This window comes from Apodemus sylvaticus, chromosome 13 (genome assembly GCF_947179515.1).
Source record: "Apodemus sylvaticus chromosome 13, mApoSyl1.1, whole genome shotgun sequence".
Classification (NCBI taxonomy): Eukaryota; Metazoa; Chordata; class Mammalia; order Rodentia; family Muridae; genus Apodemus; species Apodemus sylvaticus.
Window position 1 is genome coordinate 2261353 of NC_067484.1, and position 17645 is coordinate 2278997.

The window sequence follows — 17645 nt, forward strand, 5'->3', positions numbered from 1 at the left end:
ATGACAAATACAGAGGGGGACACTCTCAGTCTGCCATTGAAGTGAGCACAGGGTCCCCAATGGAGGAGCTAGAGAAAGGACCCAAGTAGCTGAAGGGGTTTGCAGTGTTGTACGAGGAACAACAATATGAGCCACCCAGTACTCCCAGAGATTCCAGGGACAAAAACCATCAACCAAAGAGTTCGCATGGAGAGACCCATGGATCCAGATACATAGGCAGCAGAGGATGGCCTTGTTGGACATCAAAGGGAGGAGAGGCCCTTGGTCCTGGGGAGGCTTGATGCCACAGTGTAGGGGAATATCAGGACAGGGAAGCAGGAGGGGGGTTGATTGGGGAACAGTGAGAGGGGAGATGGGTTATGGGATTTTCAGGGGGGGGACCAGGAAAGGAGACAACAACTGATATGTAATAAAGAATATATCTGATAAAAAATCCTTGATCACTAGCTTCATCTGGGAACTTCAGCTCAGTGTAAACACATCCCCAATAGACGCATCCTGGTGAAGGCTGTTGGCTGAGGAATTGCTTGGAGAGCCTGCTGGTGTTTTCCTGCACCTTATTCCCATGTGTTTTGTCTGGTGTAATAAACCCATTCTGTATTTGAAAACAGCTCCCTTAGTATGTCTGCAACTCATTTGTTCTTAGAACATTCCAGTGCTTTCATTGCCTCTTCTCCATTATTTTTTCTGTGATAATCCCTTGTCTATGTAGCACAGTCTAATCTCAGACTTATCGGCCCCTTTGCGTCAGATCCCCAAGTATTTAGAATGGTATGTTGTTGTTTTTTGTGTCTAACTTACCTTTGTGATGTGCGTTTCCCTCTCTAGGATTATTTCATTAGCATGTCAACATGTATTTTTCTGATTTCAGGTTCCTGTTCTGGAATGGGGGGTGAAGACGTAACTTGTGTGCATAATGTGCCTGCAGAAGGGGTGGTGTGTGAGACAAGGCCATCTCCTGAGGAGAGTCATCTTGAGATACGTGCTTCAGCTTTAGAAGACGTTTTGCCTCAGACTGAGTTCCTGAGCACATACCCCGTGCAGACATTGTGCTTGAGCAGAACAGGTTCCAGTTTAAATGAAGAGAATAACTGTCGCTGGAGGAGTTACAGTGGAGTAAAGTCCTATGAAGGGGATCCTCACAGGACTTCCGCTGTGCCAAGCTGCAGATCCCATGTGTTGACCAGGCCATTCATCTGTGGGAAGGATGGGGAGGAGGCCATCTCCTCCACAGGCTGGGGTCAACAGCAGGCTGCTTGCAGTAGTGAACAGCCCTCCACAGCCTGTCTTCAGCAGCAGGCCACTTGTAGAAGCGAACAGCTTTACAGCAGTGGTGAGTATGGGGAAGTGCTTTTGAATGGAGAGAGGCATTGTAAGGATGGTGAATGCCAAAAAGGTTCAAGCTGCAAACATGCCCCTGCTCAGTGTCCCAGTACCTCCTCTGAGAAAAGGCCGGCTGAGAATAGCAAGTATGAGAAAGCCTTCTCCTGCAATTACAAACGTGCTCAGCACCAGGACAGTCACTCCGGACAGAGGACCCATGAGCACTGTCAACATAAGAAGTCCTTCAGCAAAAAGTGCCGTCTCAATACACGAGACAGAATTCATCCTCAAGAAAGGCCCTATAAATGTACTGAATGTGGAAAAGCCTTTATCTATAAATCTGAACTCATTTACCATCACAGACATCACACTGGTAGAGTACATTATGAGTGTGTGGAATGTAGAAAATCCTTCACGTACAAATCCAATCTCACCGAACACCAGAGAATCCACACTGGAGAAAGTCCTTATCAATGCGAACAATGTGGAAAATCCTTCAGACAAAACTCTAGCCTCTTTAGACACCACAGAATTCATACTGGAGAAAGGCCGTACGAGTGCTATGAATGTGGGAAATCCTTTAGACAGATCTTTAATCTCATCAGACACAGGCGAGTCCACACTGGAGAAATGCCTCACCAATGTGGTAATTGTGGGAAAGCCTTTAGCTGCAAAACTGAACTCACTCAACACGAGCGAATTCACAGTGGAGAAAAGCCGTATGAGTGTAGTGATTGTGGAAAATACTTCAGGCAGTTCCCCAACCTCATTCGACACCGGAGAGTGCACACTGGTGACAGGCCTTATAAGTGCAGTGAATGTGAGAAATCCTTCAGTCGCAAATTCATCTTCATCCAGCACCAAAGAGTTCACACTGGAGAAAGGTCTCACAAATGTGGGGAATGTGACGCATCCTTCACCCGAAAATCTGACCTCTTCCAGCACCAGAGAATCCACAGTGGCATGCGACCTTATGAGTGTGAAGAATGTGGGAAGTCATTCAGACAATGTTCTAGCCTCATCCAGCACCGGAGAGGTCATACCGGAGAGAAGCCTTATGAGTGTGTCGAATGTGGGAAAGCCTTTAGTCAGAGTGCTAGCCTCATTCAACACCAGAGACTGCACACTGGAGCAAAACCTTATGAGTGTAGTGAATGTGCGAAGTCCTTTAGCCAGAGTGCTAGCCTGATTCAACACCAGAGAAGCCACAGTGGAGAAAAGCCTTATGAATGTAGTGAATGTGGCAAACCTTTCACCCATAAGTCTGACCTGATTCAGCACCAAAGGGTTCATACTGGAGAAAGACCTTATGAGTGCTATGACTGTGAGAAATCCTTTAGCCATAGATCGAATCTTGTCAGACACCAGCGAGTTCACACCTAAGAAGACTCTTTATCATGTACAAATTGTGCTGCTAAGGTTGTTCTTTATTGTGTCTAGGGGAGGCGTACACAGGTGGAAAGTGCATAAAGATTAATGCCTGCCCCCGATTGGACAGAGGTTGGAAGTGTGCAGCCTTGTGAGTTTTGCCTTTACAAGCAGCTGACTAATAATTTGTGGCCATTCTCTGGGAATCCCAGGTATGGATCTGGCCGGTGTACATCATCCTGACCAGTATTTAATACTTCTTTCAGATTCGGCTCAAAAGTAGAAAAGTGCTGTTTAACAGGTGTAGTAACACTGGAGAAGACTCACAGCCCTCTCTGAGTTCAGAGATTATTTATCTGGGCTTCGGAAGTGGAAGTTATTTCAAATATGTGGGAAACTTTGAGAAGACTCATTACAGTTTTTAGATGCCCAGGGCCATGTCCTGATTTATGTCATTCGCAGTATCTGTGATAGAAACCCTGTCACTCTTACCACTTAGAAGATTATGAGTCTGATTATCTCTGCTAAGTGCTTAGAGGTACAGACCTCTCTGCTCTGCTCTGGCTTTAGCCTTGAAGACCCTTTTCCTTTTTAGGGCAGCAATCTTATTTAGAAAGTGTGGTCTGAGTGGTACTTTCAACTTTTCTAGGAACGATCACCTTGTTCAGGACAGGTTTTGTTCTCACACTGTGCTCTGATTATTTCCAGGCTGGAACTCACCAACTTGTGAAATACTTGCTGCACATTACTCTGGCCTAACTTTTGGAAAGGGAGTTTGTTTATGCTCCTTTGATCTGGAAGGTTCTGTGCATTCTGTGGCATGACTTGTCAGGTGACCTGTGATGTCAGCATGAAGGGTGGACTAATTCCATAGATATCTCCACTTTGTTTTAGAAGGTGTGGTAGAGCTGCAGGAAGCAGCTGCGTGGAGTATTAGTCTAATTTTCATGGCTGCTCCTGCCCTCACAGGAAAGACTGCTGGGTTTTGTGTTCCTGACTTACTGGAGGTCCTATGATTTTGGGGAGGCAAGAAGTCTTCATGAAGAGGAGTGTTATGACAACCCCAGGTATTCCCGCGCCGCCTGAACAATTGGATTCACTTTCCACCGGGATGTCACATAATTCCTAGCGTTGTTGAAGGTAATCTCTTCAGCAAGGTTTGCAATGGAGCCATTTGCTATGTGTGAAGCAGTGCACAGGGTAGTGATTGGGACAGGGACTGAGTTAATGGATATGAAAATAATCCTGCATTTCTTTATTGTGCGTATGTGTGGCTTGGCGTACACGGACTGTGGTTCACGTGTGGCGGTCAGAAGACAGCTTTTGGAGCTGATTCTAGTCTACCATGTGGGCTCCGTGATTGGATCGAGGTCATCAGGCTCTTGGCAAATGTTTTAACCTGCTGAGCTGTCTCTCTGACCCTGGAACGTGCTTCTGTTAAAACTTCACCCATAGATGTTCCAGTGATTTTGTGTGAGTTGACAAATACACAAGATCTTTATAGCTATTTCCTGTGGCTGTGAGCTTTTGTCAGAGAAAACACTGAGATGATTTTTGTGGATTCCTCTGACCCTCTGGCTCTGGCATTGGCAGAACCGTACAGTCAGAAAAACAAGGGGAGGAAGGTGATTCTGTGAGGTGGGGTATAATTCTGACTTGTCATTTGAAGGGCAGTAACTTTTATTACTTACCAAGATTGTCTGTCAGTAGAGCTGTGACTCTCAGATTCTCAGAAGACAGATGACAGAATCCACACCAGGTTGTGAAAAGTTTTGAGAACAGCAGGATATCTAGGTATACTGTTTTGTGCTACTTTTTACAGCATTATTTATGTATCATCTGGATGATTGATACTTCAAGGGCATAGCATGGCACTGTGGCATATGCCTACAGTTCCAATTTCTAGAAAAGGCTGAGGAATGAGGAGTCCATGAGCCCAGAAGTTTGTAGCTCAGTGGGGGCAACATAGCATGACTCTATCTAAAAACAACAGGTCAATTTGTTAAAGTCTTGAAATCATTACAGTTATGAAAATGAATTTGCCTCTCATCTGTATATTTACAACATGCCCCTTTATATTTTCTACCTCTCCTGGAAACCAGTGATTTTTGTTTTTAATTTAAACTTTATTTTTAGATGTATGGGTATTTTCTCTGCATGAATATACATGTACCTAGTGCTTGGGGAGGCCAGAAGAGGGAGAAGAATCTCCTGGCACTGGAGTTACAGATAGCTGTGGGCAACCATGTGGGTACTGGGAACTGAGTCCATGTTTCTAGTGGTCTTAACTGCTAAGCCATCTCTTTAGACCCTGCTTTGTCTTAAACAACAGATTAGTTTACATCATTTAGAATTTTAAATTATTGCCATCGAAACATATATGCATATATATATATATATATATATATGTTGTATAATTATTTGAAGATTCAACAGTGATGCTCATATAAAAAGTTGTTACTGTTGCTGAATAGTGTTTTGTATGTATCAACTACTGCTTGTTTATCTATTAATTTATTTAGAATTTTTTGTAGACTTTTCATATGACAACTAAAGCTGCTGTGAATATGTCAGAGTCTTTATATAGCTATGCATTTTAAGCACCTTGTGTTAATGACCCAAATTGTAATACAGGAGTTACAGGTGAACATTTTAAGGACAGTTTAGGCAATGCCAGCTGTGATGCTTGCCCCGTCTTGCATTCTTACCAGCAGAACATAAAAGTGGCTGTTCCTCTCCACTCTGGCGTATTCATCATGTAAGATATCACCCCACTTGGTGAGTCTACTGTGGCATTTCACTGTGTGTTTAATTGTATTTCCTTAAGAATTCAAAATAAAACACTTTTTTTCATGTGCTTAATTGCTGCTTATATATCTTTAAAAAATGACTATTCATGTATTTTCTTATTTTCCTTCAGTGAAATTATTATTATTATTATTATTCATTATGTTAAGACCATGTCTCTCTATGTAGTCCTGGCTATTCTGGAGTGTGCTATGTATACTGGGTTGGACTAGAACTCTCAGAGATTCTCCTGCCTCTGCCTCCGTTTCCCAAGTGCTGAAATTAAAGCCTCGTGACACCAAGCCAAGCCCAGATCCAGATAGGACAGTGTAACACAACAAAGATACACAGGATTTTGCTCATGGTTTAGCATTACGAATGGTATTTTGTCATGTAGAACAATTGCTTTTGAATACTGGAAAAAATTTTCTTTAAAGTTTTTGTTATATGTACAGTGAAATGCCTATGTTGACCGTAGATAAGTTTAACATACATTTTAAACAGGCCACCCATCGGTTTCTTAAGTTAAAACTATATAAAGCTCAGGTTTGTGGCCTCTCCCAGTTTCCTTCTGTCAGTTCTGCTGAGATGTCCATGCAGTCTGGGAGAGTATGAAGTAACAACTTTTTATGACTTCTGTTTCCAGCATATTGACTGAATTGCTGCAGATGGCCCCAAGATACAGGTATTAATTAAACATAGTGATTAGGAGTGGTAGATATTAAAACAATTGTGATATAATTTATTAGACCTTTGTACCTTTAAAACATTTTTTGTTGTCTTTACATGTCTATATCCCCAAAGCAAGTGTCCTTCCTGCTTTTTTTAATATAGGTTTTTCAGTGCATCCAATTACTGATAAAATGACTATTTCTTTAAAAATAATTAAAAATTGGTTAACTCCTTACTTGTATATAGTGCAGTATGGACTCATCCTCCCAGCTGTCGTCGCGCCTTCTCATTCTCCTCCTCTTGATGATCTCCTTCATCCCAGCTAGTCATCCTCCTGATGGTATATGTGGCATGCGTGTGTGTGTGTGTGTGTGTGTGTGTGTGTGTGTGATCTCCTTCCTCCTAGCTAGTCATCCTCCTGATGGTATATGTGGTATGCGTGTGTGTGTGTGTGTGTGTGTGTGATCTCCTTCCTCCCAGCTAGTCATCCTCCAGATTGTATATGTGGCATGCGTGTGTGTGTGTGTGTGTGTGTGTGTGTGAGAGAGAGAGAGAGAGAGAGAGAGAGAGAGAGAGAGAGAGAGAGATCTCCTTCTTCCCATCTAGTCATCCTCCTGATTTGGAGACCATATGTGGCATGCACATGTGTGTGTGCGTGTGTGTCTGTGTGTGTGTGTGTGTAAGATCTCCTTCCCATCTAGTCATCCTCCTGATTTGGAGTGTATATGTGGCATGCACATGTGTGTGTGTGTGTGTGTGTGGGTGGGTGGGTGTGCGCGCGCGCGCGCATGTGTGCCTGTGTTCATGTATTCAGAGGCCACAGCAGGAAGTTGAGTGTCCTCTGGCATTCTCCTTAGTCTTTGAGACAAGATCTCTTATTGTATATAATGTCTTGATTGTATTTGCTTACCACTCCCCTTAATTCTTCCCAAATTTTCCCTCTACCTTTCTACCCTTTCCCAATTTCCATTTTCCCACTTTTCTCTCACTATCTTTGCCTGTCTGTCTCCCATAAGCCCCTGTCCAATTAGTTTCCCATATGTGCATGGATGTGGGGCCACCCACAGGAGTATGAGCAACTTATCATGGTCCATATTAAAGAAAATGAACTCTTCCTTATCCATTAACTATCGATAGCTCCTCAGCTAGAAGCTTATGAACCCTTCTGTTCTTCCTTTTGGAAGGTCTACTGGCTTGGTTCCCCTGTATGCAGGCCTTGGGAAGACAACATTAGCTTTGGTGTTCAAGAGTGGAACAGCCCTGTCATGTATAGAAGACACTGAAAACTTCTGAGCTCACGGGGATGGCAAGAGGGCTTAGCAGTTAGAAGTGCTTGCTGCTGTTGTAGAACACTGGGGCTTGGCTCCTGACACCACTGTCAGACAGCTGAAGGGGGAAAAGGAAAATTAGCAAGGGTCACCTTCCCCCATGCCATCTGCATCGGCGCAGACTTCTAACTTCACTCATTTTGTTCTTGTTCCTCTTGTTGTTGGACTTTTGCGCCTCCTGCATAAATCCCTATAATATTTGGCCTAGTCCAGGGATCAGAAAGTTTTCTTCCCACCTCCTCGTAATTGCTTCCTTGGATTTGGTCATGTAATTTGTACATGTTTCTACTGACATCTAATTAGGGCAACAATGTTTAAAAGTTTTTTTTTAGCCCCTTGCTGTCATAGACCTAGAGTAGCCATGAAAATCTCTGGTCCAGCGAGGAGGAATCCAGAGAATAATAAAGCTATAAATTAGGAAGTAGAGTCTCACCACCACCACAGGACAGATTAAACTCACAGCTCTGTTCATCTTCACGGCATCACAGGACATATAGGTGGGTGACCCTTGCTAATTTTCCTTTTTTCCCCTTCATCTATTGTTTTTCCTTTTTTGTGCTTTTCTTCTCTCTCTTAAAGAGATTACCTTATTTTTAATCATGTGTTTGTTGGTGGACCTGTGCTGTATGAGTGCACAAGCCTGCGGGGTCCAGAACAAGATATTGAATACCTGGAGGTAGAGTCACAGATGGCTGTGACTCACCTAATGTGGGTACTGGAACTGAACTCAGTTCCTCTGCAAGAGCAGTACGCACTCTTAACTGCTGGGGAACCAAAATGGGACGTCAGCCCCTCTTTTCTCTTTTTACTTAAACATCACTGGACTGAAAGTTATGTGAATTGAGATGAATATTTATATGCCAACTTCTCAGCATAACTTCACTCACTAAAATTGACAAAATATTGTCGAGATTTCCAGCCTCTGTATGAGGAACGGACTGGATCTGAGGAGACCCACCCATGCAGAGGTAGATGGAGCATACATGATGAATTTGCTTCTTCTTTACTGTGAACTGTACATGAAACTGACCGGAATGGCTTGTGCCTGGTGTCCTGGCCCTGTAAACCCCAGCTGATTTACTTCAGCTAGGATGGCCAGACGGTGAGCTTCAGGCGTCCAGCATCCCTGTGTCCCATTAACCCTGGCCTTGCAGACTTGTACCACAATGCCCAGCTTTTATGTAGGCGCTGGGGGTCTTAATTCAAGTTCTCGTGGTCTGTGCCAGGCACCTTACTGGCAGAGCTATCTCTCCTGCTGTTTTACTTATCACATTAACACGTTATGCAGTTTTTCCCCTCATCTGTTGTACCTATAATTTAAAAAAAATGTCTTCTCATTTTGTCCCAGAGTCCCATCTCTCTCAAATTTGCTATTTTTCTTATGAAGTCTAACTGCCCTACTTTGTCTTAAAGACTTGATATTTTGTTTTCCACTTGATCCATTCTATTTATAAGGCTTTCCTCTGAGTTTTCAAATCAGGAGATAGAATTTTTCAACTCCACATCCATTTCAGATTGAGCTCTCTACTGTGGTTTTATTCCTTTATTGAATTTGGCTTCTAAATACTGGGTTGTATTTATCATTTTATTTCACTTAATGTTTGTGTTTTTTCATGTTTATTCTCTTTATGTTTTTTGAACTGTTTCTTTGTGTCTTCTTTAAATCTCTGAATTGTTTAATAAAGTTTATGATTATCCTTTTAAAAATCTGTAGAATAAAGTAGGTCAGTGGTTCTCTGCCTTTCTAATCCTGCACCTCATTGATACAGTTCCTCACGTCATAGTGACCTGCAACCATGAAATTATTCTCATTGTTACTTCATAATTGTAACTTTGCTTCTTTTTTCAATCACAATGTATCTGTGTTTTCTGATGGTCTTAGGCAACCCTGTGAAAGAGTCATGTGAGCCCCAGGGATTCATGAACTGAACTAGGTGATTCTCATTGGAGAACATTTTGATAGGACTTGTAGATATTGAAGGAGACATCCTGTTTTGTTCTTCAAAATGTTTGTGTTTTTTTTCAGTGAGACCTGATCATGTGAAGTTTTTGTTGTTGGCTGTGTGTCTAATGAGGACACATTAAACTAGGCTGCCTAGAGTCTGTGCCTCTTGTCCTACGACTGGAATCTGGGAAGGAACTCACCAGAATGGTCTATCGGATTGGGTGTGGGACTCAGGCTTGTCTGAGAGTTGGGATGAGTGCTAGATGCTTAGGGATGAGACTGACTCAAGAGGCTGGGCAGAAGCACAGGTGTGGTTTCCAGGTTGGACCTGGAAAATGACTAGAGCTTGGGAGAAGGGGATACAGTCTTGCAGGGGAGGAGGGAATTAAACAGAAGATAAGTTAGTGATACGATGACTGATGTAGTACAGATTGGCCTAGAGCTCACTATGTAGGTGAGAGTCACCGTGAACATCAGAAGTACCTGATTCTACTTCCCAATGCCTGGGATTACAGGTATGTTCCAATACACTCAGCCTGTGTTGATCTTCACTCAAGTTCCATGCTTATGTGTGTGCTATGCAAGCATTTGACCAACATATCATCACTACTTAAAAAAATTCTTCCATTAATTCCAATTTTGATTTACTCAGATGAATCATGCAGCAATTTTGTCTAACTAGCTTTGTTCTTACTATCAAAGCTATTTTAAATTTCTATATCATTGGATACGTGATAGTATCTTTACTCACCCCTACACCTCATGTTTATCTTTTCAAACATCATGTGAAAACACCGTCTCCTTACATGATCCAGCTCAGGGCACAGACTCTGCACTGACCTTTTTATGGAAGCCTTGGATCATTTTGGTGAATGATCTGGAGCTAGAATTGGATTGAAGCTAGACCTGCAACATGGGTATGACATTTGGTTTGATCTTTGATCTCAGTGTTTGACCCACAGGAAAATCCACGAATTAAGTACAACCAGAAATATGCTTCTTGTGCCTGGAGTAAGGGGCGTTCAAGATTTCTTGGTGTCATTTCTATGGAACTTTCATGACTGGATTGCACAGTGTGAGTCTTGTGCCAATAAGAACTGGTAACTTCTTATAGAGGTGCCTGGAAGCAGACATAATAATGGTTTTGCACAGTTGTGGTTTTGGTAACTATTGTGGTCTTGTTTCTGATGAATGGAGATTGAGTTTGTTCATATTCCCTGGAAAACAATTACATCATTATGTTAGAAGAAATGAGATGACAATGATAATTCTTTGATTTTAGAGAAGACTATGAAATAAACACAGCAATCCCCAATGACTGAAATAAACTTGAGAAAGCAAATTTGAATAATGGTGAGAAATGTTAAAACCCATATTATTTAGATGTCTCTATTATTAAATATCATGACATGTACATTACCCTATTGTCAAAATCACCATAACTGTTCATATGAATAAATGCAAGTTTTTTTAATAAAACATTAATCTTTGAGAAATCTTTATATACAGGACAACTTGAAGACTTTTTAAGTGGCTATTGTGTTGGTGGGAATGAAACCCAGAACTTTGGTAGGCAAGTTGTCTGCCGAGTTAAGTCATCTGTTTTTATTTATGTACTCTAATAAAAGTAGTACATACTTGTAAGTTTCTCTCCCAAGTTAGCCTAACATAAACAACGGTTTTGACTGTGAGAAAATGAGATCAGAGCATTTGGCAGTAGGTATGATCTTCACCTTGCAGAGGGCAGTCGGAACCCTGGGCAGTTCTTCAGTTCTGCTTCATTGTTTAACCCCTGAAATGACTAAAAATAGTTTGATGCTTGTAAAGCGCTTGACTAATGCCGACTGCTTGTGTTTTCTTTCTAGAGGAATTCCTAAGGTAATGACAGACTTTGGAATGAAATATTTCCCAGATGGCATTGGGTATAAACTTGTACTTTATTTTTCTTGAATGCTCCAGGGGATTTCACTGTATGCCACACCAAGCAACCACAATCAGTCCTAGTAAGATGAGTTGGATAAAACATAAACACAGAGCCATCAAGGACATGGGTCCTTCTATTTTACCATGGAAAGTTTTTTATTTTTTCTTGAATTCTATTGAATAGTTTTGTTGGTATAATAGTCTAGTTCAGAAAATCCTTACCTTAACCTGTACCCTGAAGGGCTCCTCCCTACTCTTCCTTCTAGCAGCTGCACATTCTAGCCTAATGCTGAGATGTTGATCTGTTTGGAATTGCTCTGTATGTTGATTCAGATACAAGGATTTCTTTCCTTCTTCCACATGCAGACATCCAGATTTCCAAAAGCCATGTATTAAAGATGGCAGCTTTTCTCCAATATATATTCTTGTGATCTTTGAAAAAATCAGGTGCTTGTTTTGAAAAAAGCAGCCTTATATCTGGGTTCTCAGTGTATGTCACTGAATAATGTGTCTACTTTTGTGTCAGTGCCAGGCTGCGTTTTCCACTATGGCTCTGTGGTATTACTTGGAATCTGATATGGTGATTCTTCAGGCAGTATTTTTCTTATTCAGAATTTCCATTGGATATTTGAGAGGTCTTTGTTAACATATAAAATTTAAATAGTTTTTTCAATGTTTGTAAAGAATTATGTTGAATTTTTGATGCAGATTGCATTTAATCTGAATATTGTTTTTGATGGGATGGTCATTTTATAATATTAATCCTGCCAGTCCATGAGCATGGGGTGGGTCATTCTAATTTTGTTATTTCTCCAATTTCTTGAAGTTTTCCTTCTTTATGTCTTTCTCTTCTTTAGTGAGATTTATTCTAAGATATTTTGGGAGCCTATTAGGTATGGTACTGTTTCCCTGATTTCTTTCCTGGTATGTTTGTTGTTTCTTATAAATGGACCCATCCCATGGGCAAACACCAATCCCTGACACTATTAATGATATTCTCTTATGCTTCCAGACAGGAAACCAGCATAACTGTCTTCTGAGAGGTTCCACTTAGCAGCTGGCCAAAACAGCTGCACATACCCACAGCAAAACATTGGATGGAGGTCAGGTACTTTTATGGAAGTGTTAGGGGAAGACGTGGCAGCCCTGAAGAGATAGAAATTCTATAGGAATAACTAACCTGGACCTTTGTGAGCTCTCAGAGACTGAGCCACCAACCAAAGAGCACACAAGGATGGACCAGGGCCTCTGGCATATGTGTAGCAGATGTGCAGTGTGGGAAAATAAAGTGGGGGTGGGGGTGGAGCCCGCATAGGAGAATATAAGTTATAGGGGAACACTCGCACTGGGGTAGGGAGAGTAGGGTAGTACAGAGTACAAGACTGCCTGACTAGTGGGGAGGGAGGTCTCTGCTCAGAAGGTGGGGCAATTCTTGCATGGACCTCCCGGGTACCTGTTGAGGAAGCTTGGCTGAGAGGAGGCTGGAACCTTTCTTGGTGGCTGGAAATGCTGAGGCCTGCCCCATGCTTCTACACTGCAGGTTTGGATAAGAAGAGACAGTGCATAGTTTCAATGCTTTATTATAGAAAGATAAGAAGAGAAAAGGAGATAGAAAAGTAAGGAGAGAAAGAGTAGAGGGATGGCTCTGACCATGTGGAAAGAGGGGAAAGAATGGAGAGAGACGGGGAACAGAGAGAGAGGGGCAAGAGAGGTGAGAGAGAGAGAGAGAGAGAGAGAGAGAGAGAGAGAGAGAGAGAAGAGGCCAGAGAGATCGAGGAGGGGCAAGGAGCCTTCTTTAATAATGGGCTGGGTTACCTGGCAGTGGTGGGGTGGGGGAAAGCCTGGTTGTAGCCAGGTGACTGTAGGGATGGATGGAGTCTAGGTAGAATGCTATGGGCCTGGGGCATGGCCATACATGACTGTTGGCCACAGGACTATGGAGTTGACAAGTCAGCAGTCTGGGAGCATAGCTCACAGGTTCTGTCCCTTGTTCTACTGGGTCTTCCAAGTGAGCCTTGCTCAACCAGGCTACAGATGGCCCTACAAGGTCCCATAGTCTCTATATGAATTTCTTAACAACTGGATCAGTGGCTATTCCTAAAGCTATAGCCTGGCTGTGGAATCCATTCCCTAACAGGAGTGCCTTGTCTGACCACAGTGGGTTCACCTAATCCTGAAAAGACTATGCATTAGGTTAGGAGAGTGGGGGAGGGGCACAAACCCTCTCAGAGGAGAAAGTGAGGGGACATGGAGGGAGACATTTTGTGAGGGGAAGACCAACCAGGAGGGGTGGCAATGTTCAGGATGTAAATAAATAAATAAACAAACAAACAAACAAACCACTGGTTTTTGGTGTAAATTTGTATCTTGCTCTTTGATGAATGAATTTATCAGCCGTAGGAGTTTTCTAGTAGGTCTTAAGTATAGCCTCATATCATCTACAAATAAGATACATTGACTTAATTTTTTCCTGTTTATATTTCTTTAACCTCCTTCACTTGTCTTCTGCTAGCTAAGACTTCACACACTATGTTAAACAGAAGTGGGGAGAATGGACGCCCTCGTCTTGTTTCTGGTTTGCTTGGACATGCTTCAGGTTGTATTCATTTAGCATGACTGGCGTGGCGTGTTGGGCCTTTATCTTATTGCTGAGCCTTCTATATTCCAGGATTCTCTAGGGCTTTTATTTTTGAAGAGACAGATTTTTCAAAGGCCTTTTGTGATTTTAATGATCATGTGGTTCTCTTTTTGAGTCTGTCAATGTAGTGCATTACATTTATTGGTTTTGTAATGTTGGACCACCCCTGCATCTCTGGGATAAAGCTGATTGAATAATGGTAGATGATCTTAATGTATTTGAAAAACTTAATAAGCCAAATAAAATCCTTAGTAGAAAGCTTCATTAATAGAATGGATCAGGCAAAAAACAGAGAGTGAGGTATGAAAGACTAATTTGAATTTAGTTTACAACTATTTTACTGAGCCTTTTTGCATCTATATTCATCAAGAAGATTCGCCTATAATTCTGTTTTTTATGCTGAATCTTTGTCTTGTTTCGGCATCAAGGGAAACACTGGCTTTGTAAAAAGAATTTGGAAGCATTCTTTCCTTACCTACTTATTGGAACAATTTGAGGAATGTTAGTATTAGTTATTCTTTAAGGATCTGGTAAGGTCCATATGCTGGGTCTTATATTTTCACATTTTGAAGAGTTTAAACATGTTTAGTTTAATATAATTGCTCATTCTTTATTATTTGTTTTTAATATTTTAACTTTATATGGCACAGAGGGTTTCTTTTCTGGTTCTATATATTTGGAATTCTGCAGAATTCTTGTACAAGCATTTCTTTTCAGGGTTTAGAAAAAAAAATGTGAAAATACTCTCCAGGCCTTCACCACAGTTTTCTCATTTTGCCATGCCTATAATCTGAAGGTCAGATATTTTAGTGGTGTTTTAGAGTTCCTCCAGTCTTTGTTCATATTTTTGTCTTCGATTTATTATTGATACTTACTACATTATCCAGTTCTTCAATCTTGACTTCCATCCCTCACTCTTTGTTTTCTTCCTGTTCCCTTTTCTTCTATGTAAGCATTTACAATGTGAAAAATTGAGATCTGTTTCCACCTGGTTTTGAACTGGCAACCTTTTGCGTGTTAGGTGAATGTGATAACCACTACACTATGGAAACACCCATCCTGTTCCCTTTTCTTGATAAGGCTCTCTACTCAGGATTTTATTTGACTTACTATTTTTTTCCTTGCAGCATCATTTCAGGTCAGGTTTTCCTTAGCATTTCTACTGTTATTTTCATATCTTACCGTTTCCTTTCCCATTTCATTCATGTTTTTGCTCTTTTAGAGTTTATCCATGCCTCTGAATTATTTGAACACACTTAAAATAATTTTTTGACTTCTTAGTCTGTATGTCTCCTGAGTTGGTTCCAAGTAATCCCCAGCAATTCTAGGAGGATAAAGCTTAAACAGAGAGTCACCAAGTACATTGTTCCCTCTTGTTCTTTCAACTGACTGGTGCACCTGCTTCTAAACAGCAGGCTTAAGGAGGGAATCTGTGAATCTCACTACGAAAGGGAATTAGAATGGACATTGTGAGTGTGTGTGTGTGTGTGTGTGTGTATGTGTGTGAGTGTGTGTGTGTGTGTGTGTGTGTGTGTGTGTAGGCTATTGAATGGGTTCATGTATGGGAATGGGAATGGGGATCAGGCTGGGGGGAAGAAGGAGGCAGAGATTCCTGGGAGAGACAACAGGAATCTTGGCACTGGCTGGGGTGGGTGGATTGCAGGATCTCTGGGATAAGCTAGAAACACAGAGAAAAGGAAATTCCCAGAAATCTATGAGGGGGATTGAAAAGGATCAAGATAGTCTATAAAACTTATTGAATAACTAATAAAGTGACAGAAGTAAAACTTGAGGAAAAAAAAACACCAAAATTGATGTTGCAAGTCAGTAGAAGAACAAATGCTAGGAAGAAAGCATCAGAGGAATGAGTGGATATGAGATAGTAATGGGGTATGAATATGATGAAAGAATACAGTTTACATATATGAAAATGTTATAACAAATTCCATTATTCTGCATAGTTAATACATGCTTTAAAAGGAAGAATTAACACTTCATCATTTTCTGATACATATGGACATATGTGTCCACATATGTTGCACATATAAAGTCACAGAAAAATTCTACTGAATGAACACTGGGTGAAAGGAGAAATAAAGAAATTAAGTACTACTCAGCTATTAAAACCAATTACTTCATGAATTTCACAGGAAAATGGATGTAACTTGAAAATACCATCTTGAGTGAGGTAACCCACTCACAAAAGAACAACAAATGGTATGTACTCATTGATAGGTAGATATTAGTCAAAAAGAAGTTCGGAACACCCACGATACAACTCACCAATGATATGAAAGCCAAGAAAGATGATCACACCAAAGTGTGGATACTACCATCCTACTCAGAGTGAGGAAGAAAATAAACTCCATGAAGGAGAGGGAGTGAGGGATCTGGGAGGAAAAGAGGAGGAGGAGAGAAAGGGGCAGGGGCAGTTCAAATATGGGAGGAAATTGGGGAGAAGAACAGAGGCTCAGAATTTGAAAAGAGGTATGTAGCAGTTGGAACTTGGAGTGGCCACTAGAAAGTTCCTCAAACCAGGTACTCCAAATGTTCCCAGGACCCAACAGGGAGGAAAATAGCAGAAATACTCAACAAACAGGAGATAGAACCTGTAGAGACCATATACAGTAGATAGGCGCAGGCCTATCTACTGCAGGGTGGGGCTATCCACCCACCTCAAAAATATTAATACAGAATTCCTCATGTCAAAAGGAAATGCAGGGACAAAGAGTGGATCAGAGCCTAAAAGAATGGCCATCCAGAGACTGCCCCATCTAGGGATCCATCCCTTCTGCACACAGGAAACTCAGACATTACTGCTGATGCCAATAAGTGTTTACTGACAGGAGCCTAGTATAGCTGTCCCCTAAGAGGCTCTGCCAGAGCCTGACCAGTACAGATGCAGATATACTCAGCCAACAGCAGATGAGCTGAGCAGAGAAGATATTAGGGCAATGGAGAAGTTAGGGCAAGGAGTCTAGGAGCTGAGTAGGTTTGCAACCCCATAGGAAGAAGAACAATACCAACCAACCAGAACCTCAAAGCTCCCAGGGATTAAACCATCAACCCAAGAATGTACATGGGGCGGGGACATGGTTCCAGCTGGATATGTAGCAGAGGATGGCCTTTTCAGGCATCACTGGGAGGGGAACCCTTTGATCCTGTGGAGGCTTGATGACCCAGGGTAGGGAAATGCTAGGGCACTGAGGCAGGAGTGGGTGAGTGGGTGGGGGAGCACCCTCATAGAGAAAGGGGGAGGGGGAGAAAATAGGGAGTTTGTGGAGGGGAAACTGGGAAGAAGGATAACATTTGAAATGTAAACAAATGACCAATAAAAAATGGAAAGAAAAATAACTTCTCTATTTCAAAGAAATTGATTGCAAATCAAACCCTGTCTTATGTGACACAATGGAAGTGGTGCAAGGAGGAAGGGTCCTAGCAACTACGAACTTTTATAACGAAATTAGAAGGATCTCATATTAGGGAGTTAACAGCACACCTAGAAGGTCTACACTTGAAATAATGAAACACACACACACAAGAGGAATAGAAGGCTGGAAATAATCCTTCCCATATGAAGGTATGAAATCAATAAAATAGAAACAAATAGAATAATATAAAGAATCAATGAAACAAAGATTTGGTTCTTTGAGAAAATTAA

General features: G+C 41.6%; 1 protein-coding gene across 1 annotated transcript; it reads left to right on the forward strand.

Annotated features, from left to right (window-relative positions):
• Positions 1 to 843: 843 nt before the first annotated feature.
• Positions 844 to 10882, forward strand: LOC127664125 (zinc finger protein 551-like). Its single transcript, XM_052155995.1, has one exon. The coding sequence runs from the start codon at positions 844 to 846 to the stop codon at positions 2704 to 2706; it is 1863 nt and encodes a 620-aa protein (XP_052011955.1). The 3' UTR covers positions 2707 to 10882.
• The last annotated feature ends 6763 nt before the right edge of the window (positions 10883 to 17645 follow it).

Excerpts from the sequence above, each read along its gene's own strand:
- LOC127664125 (XM_052155995.1), top strand. The coding sequence starts at position 844 with ATGTCAACATGTATTTTTCTGATTTCAGGTTCCTGTTCTGGAATGGGG.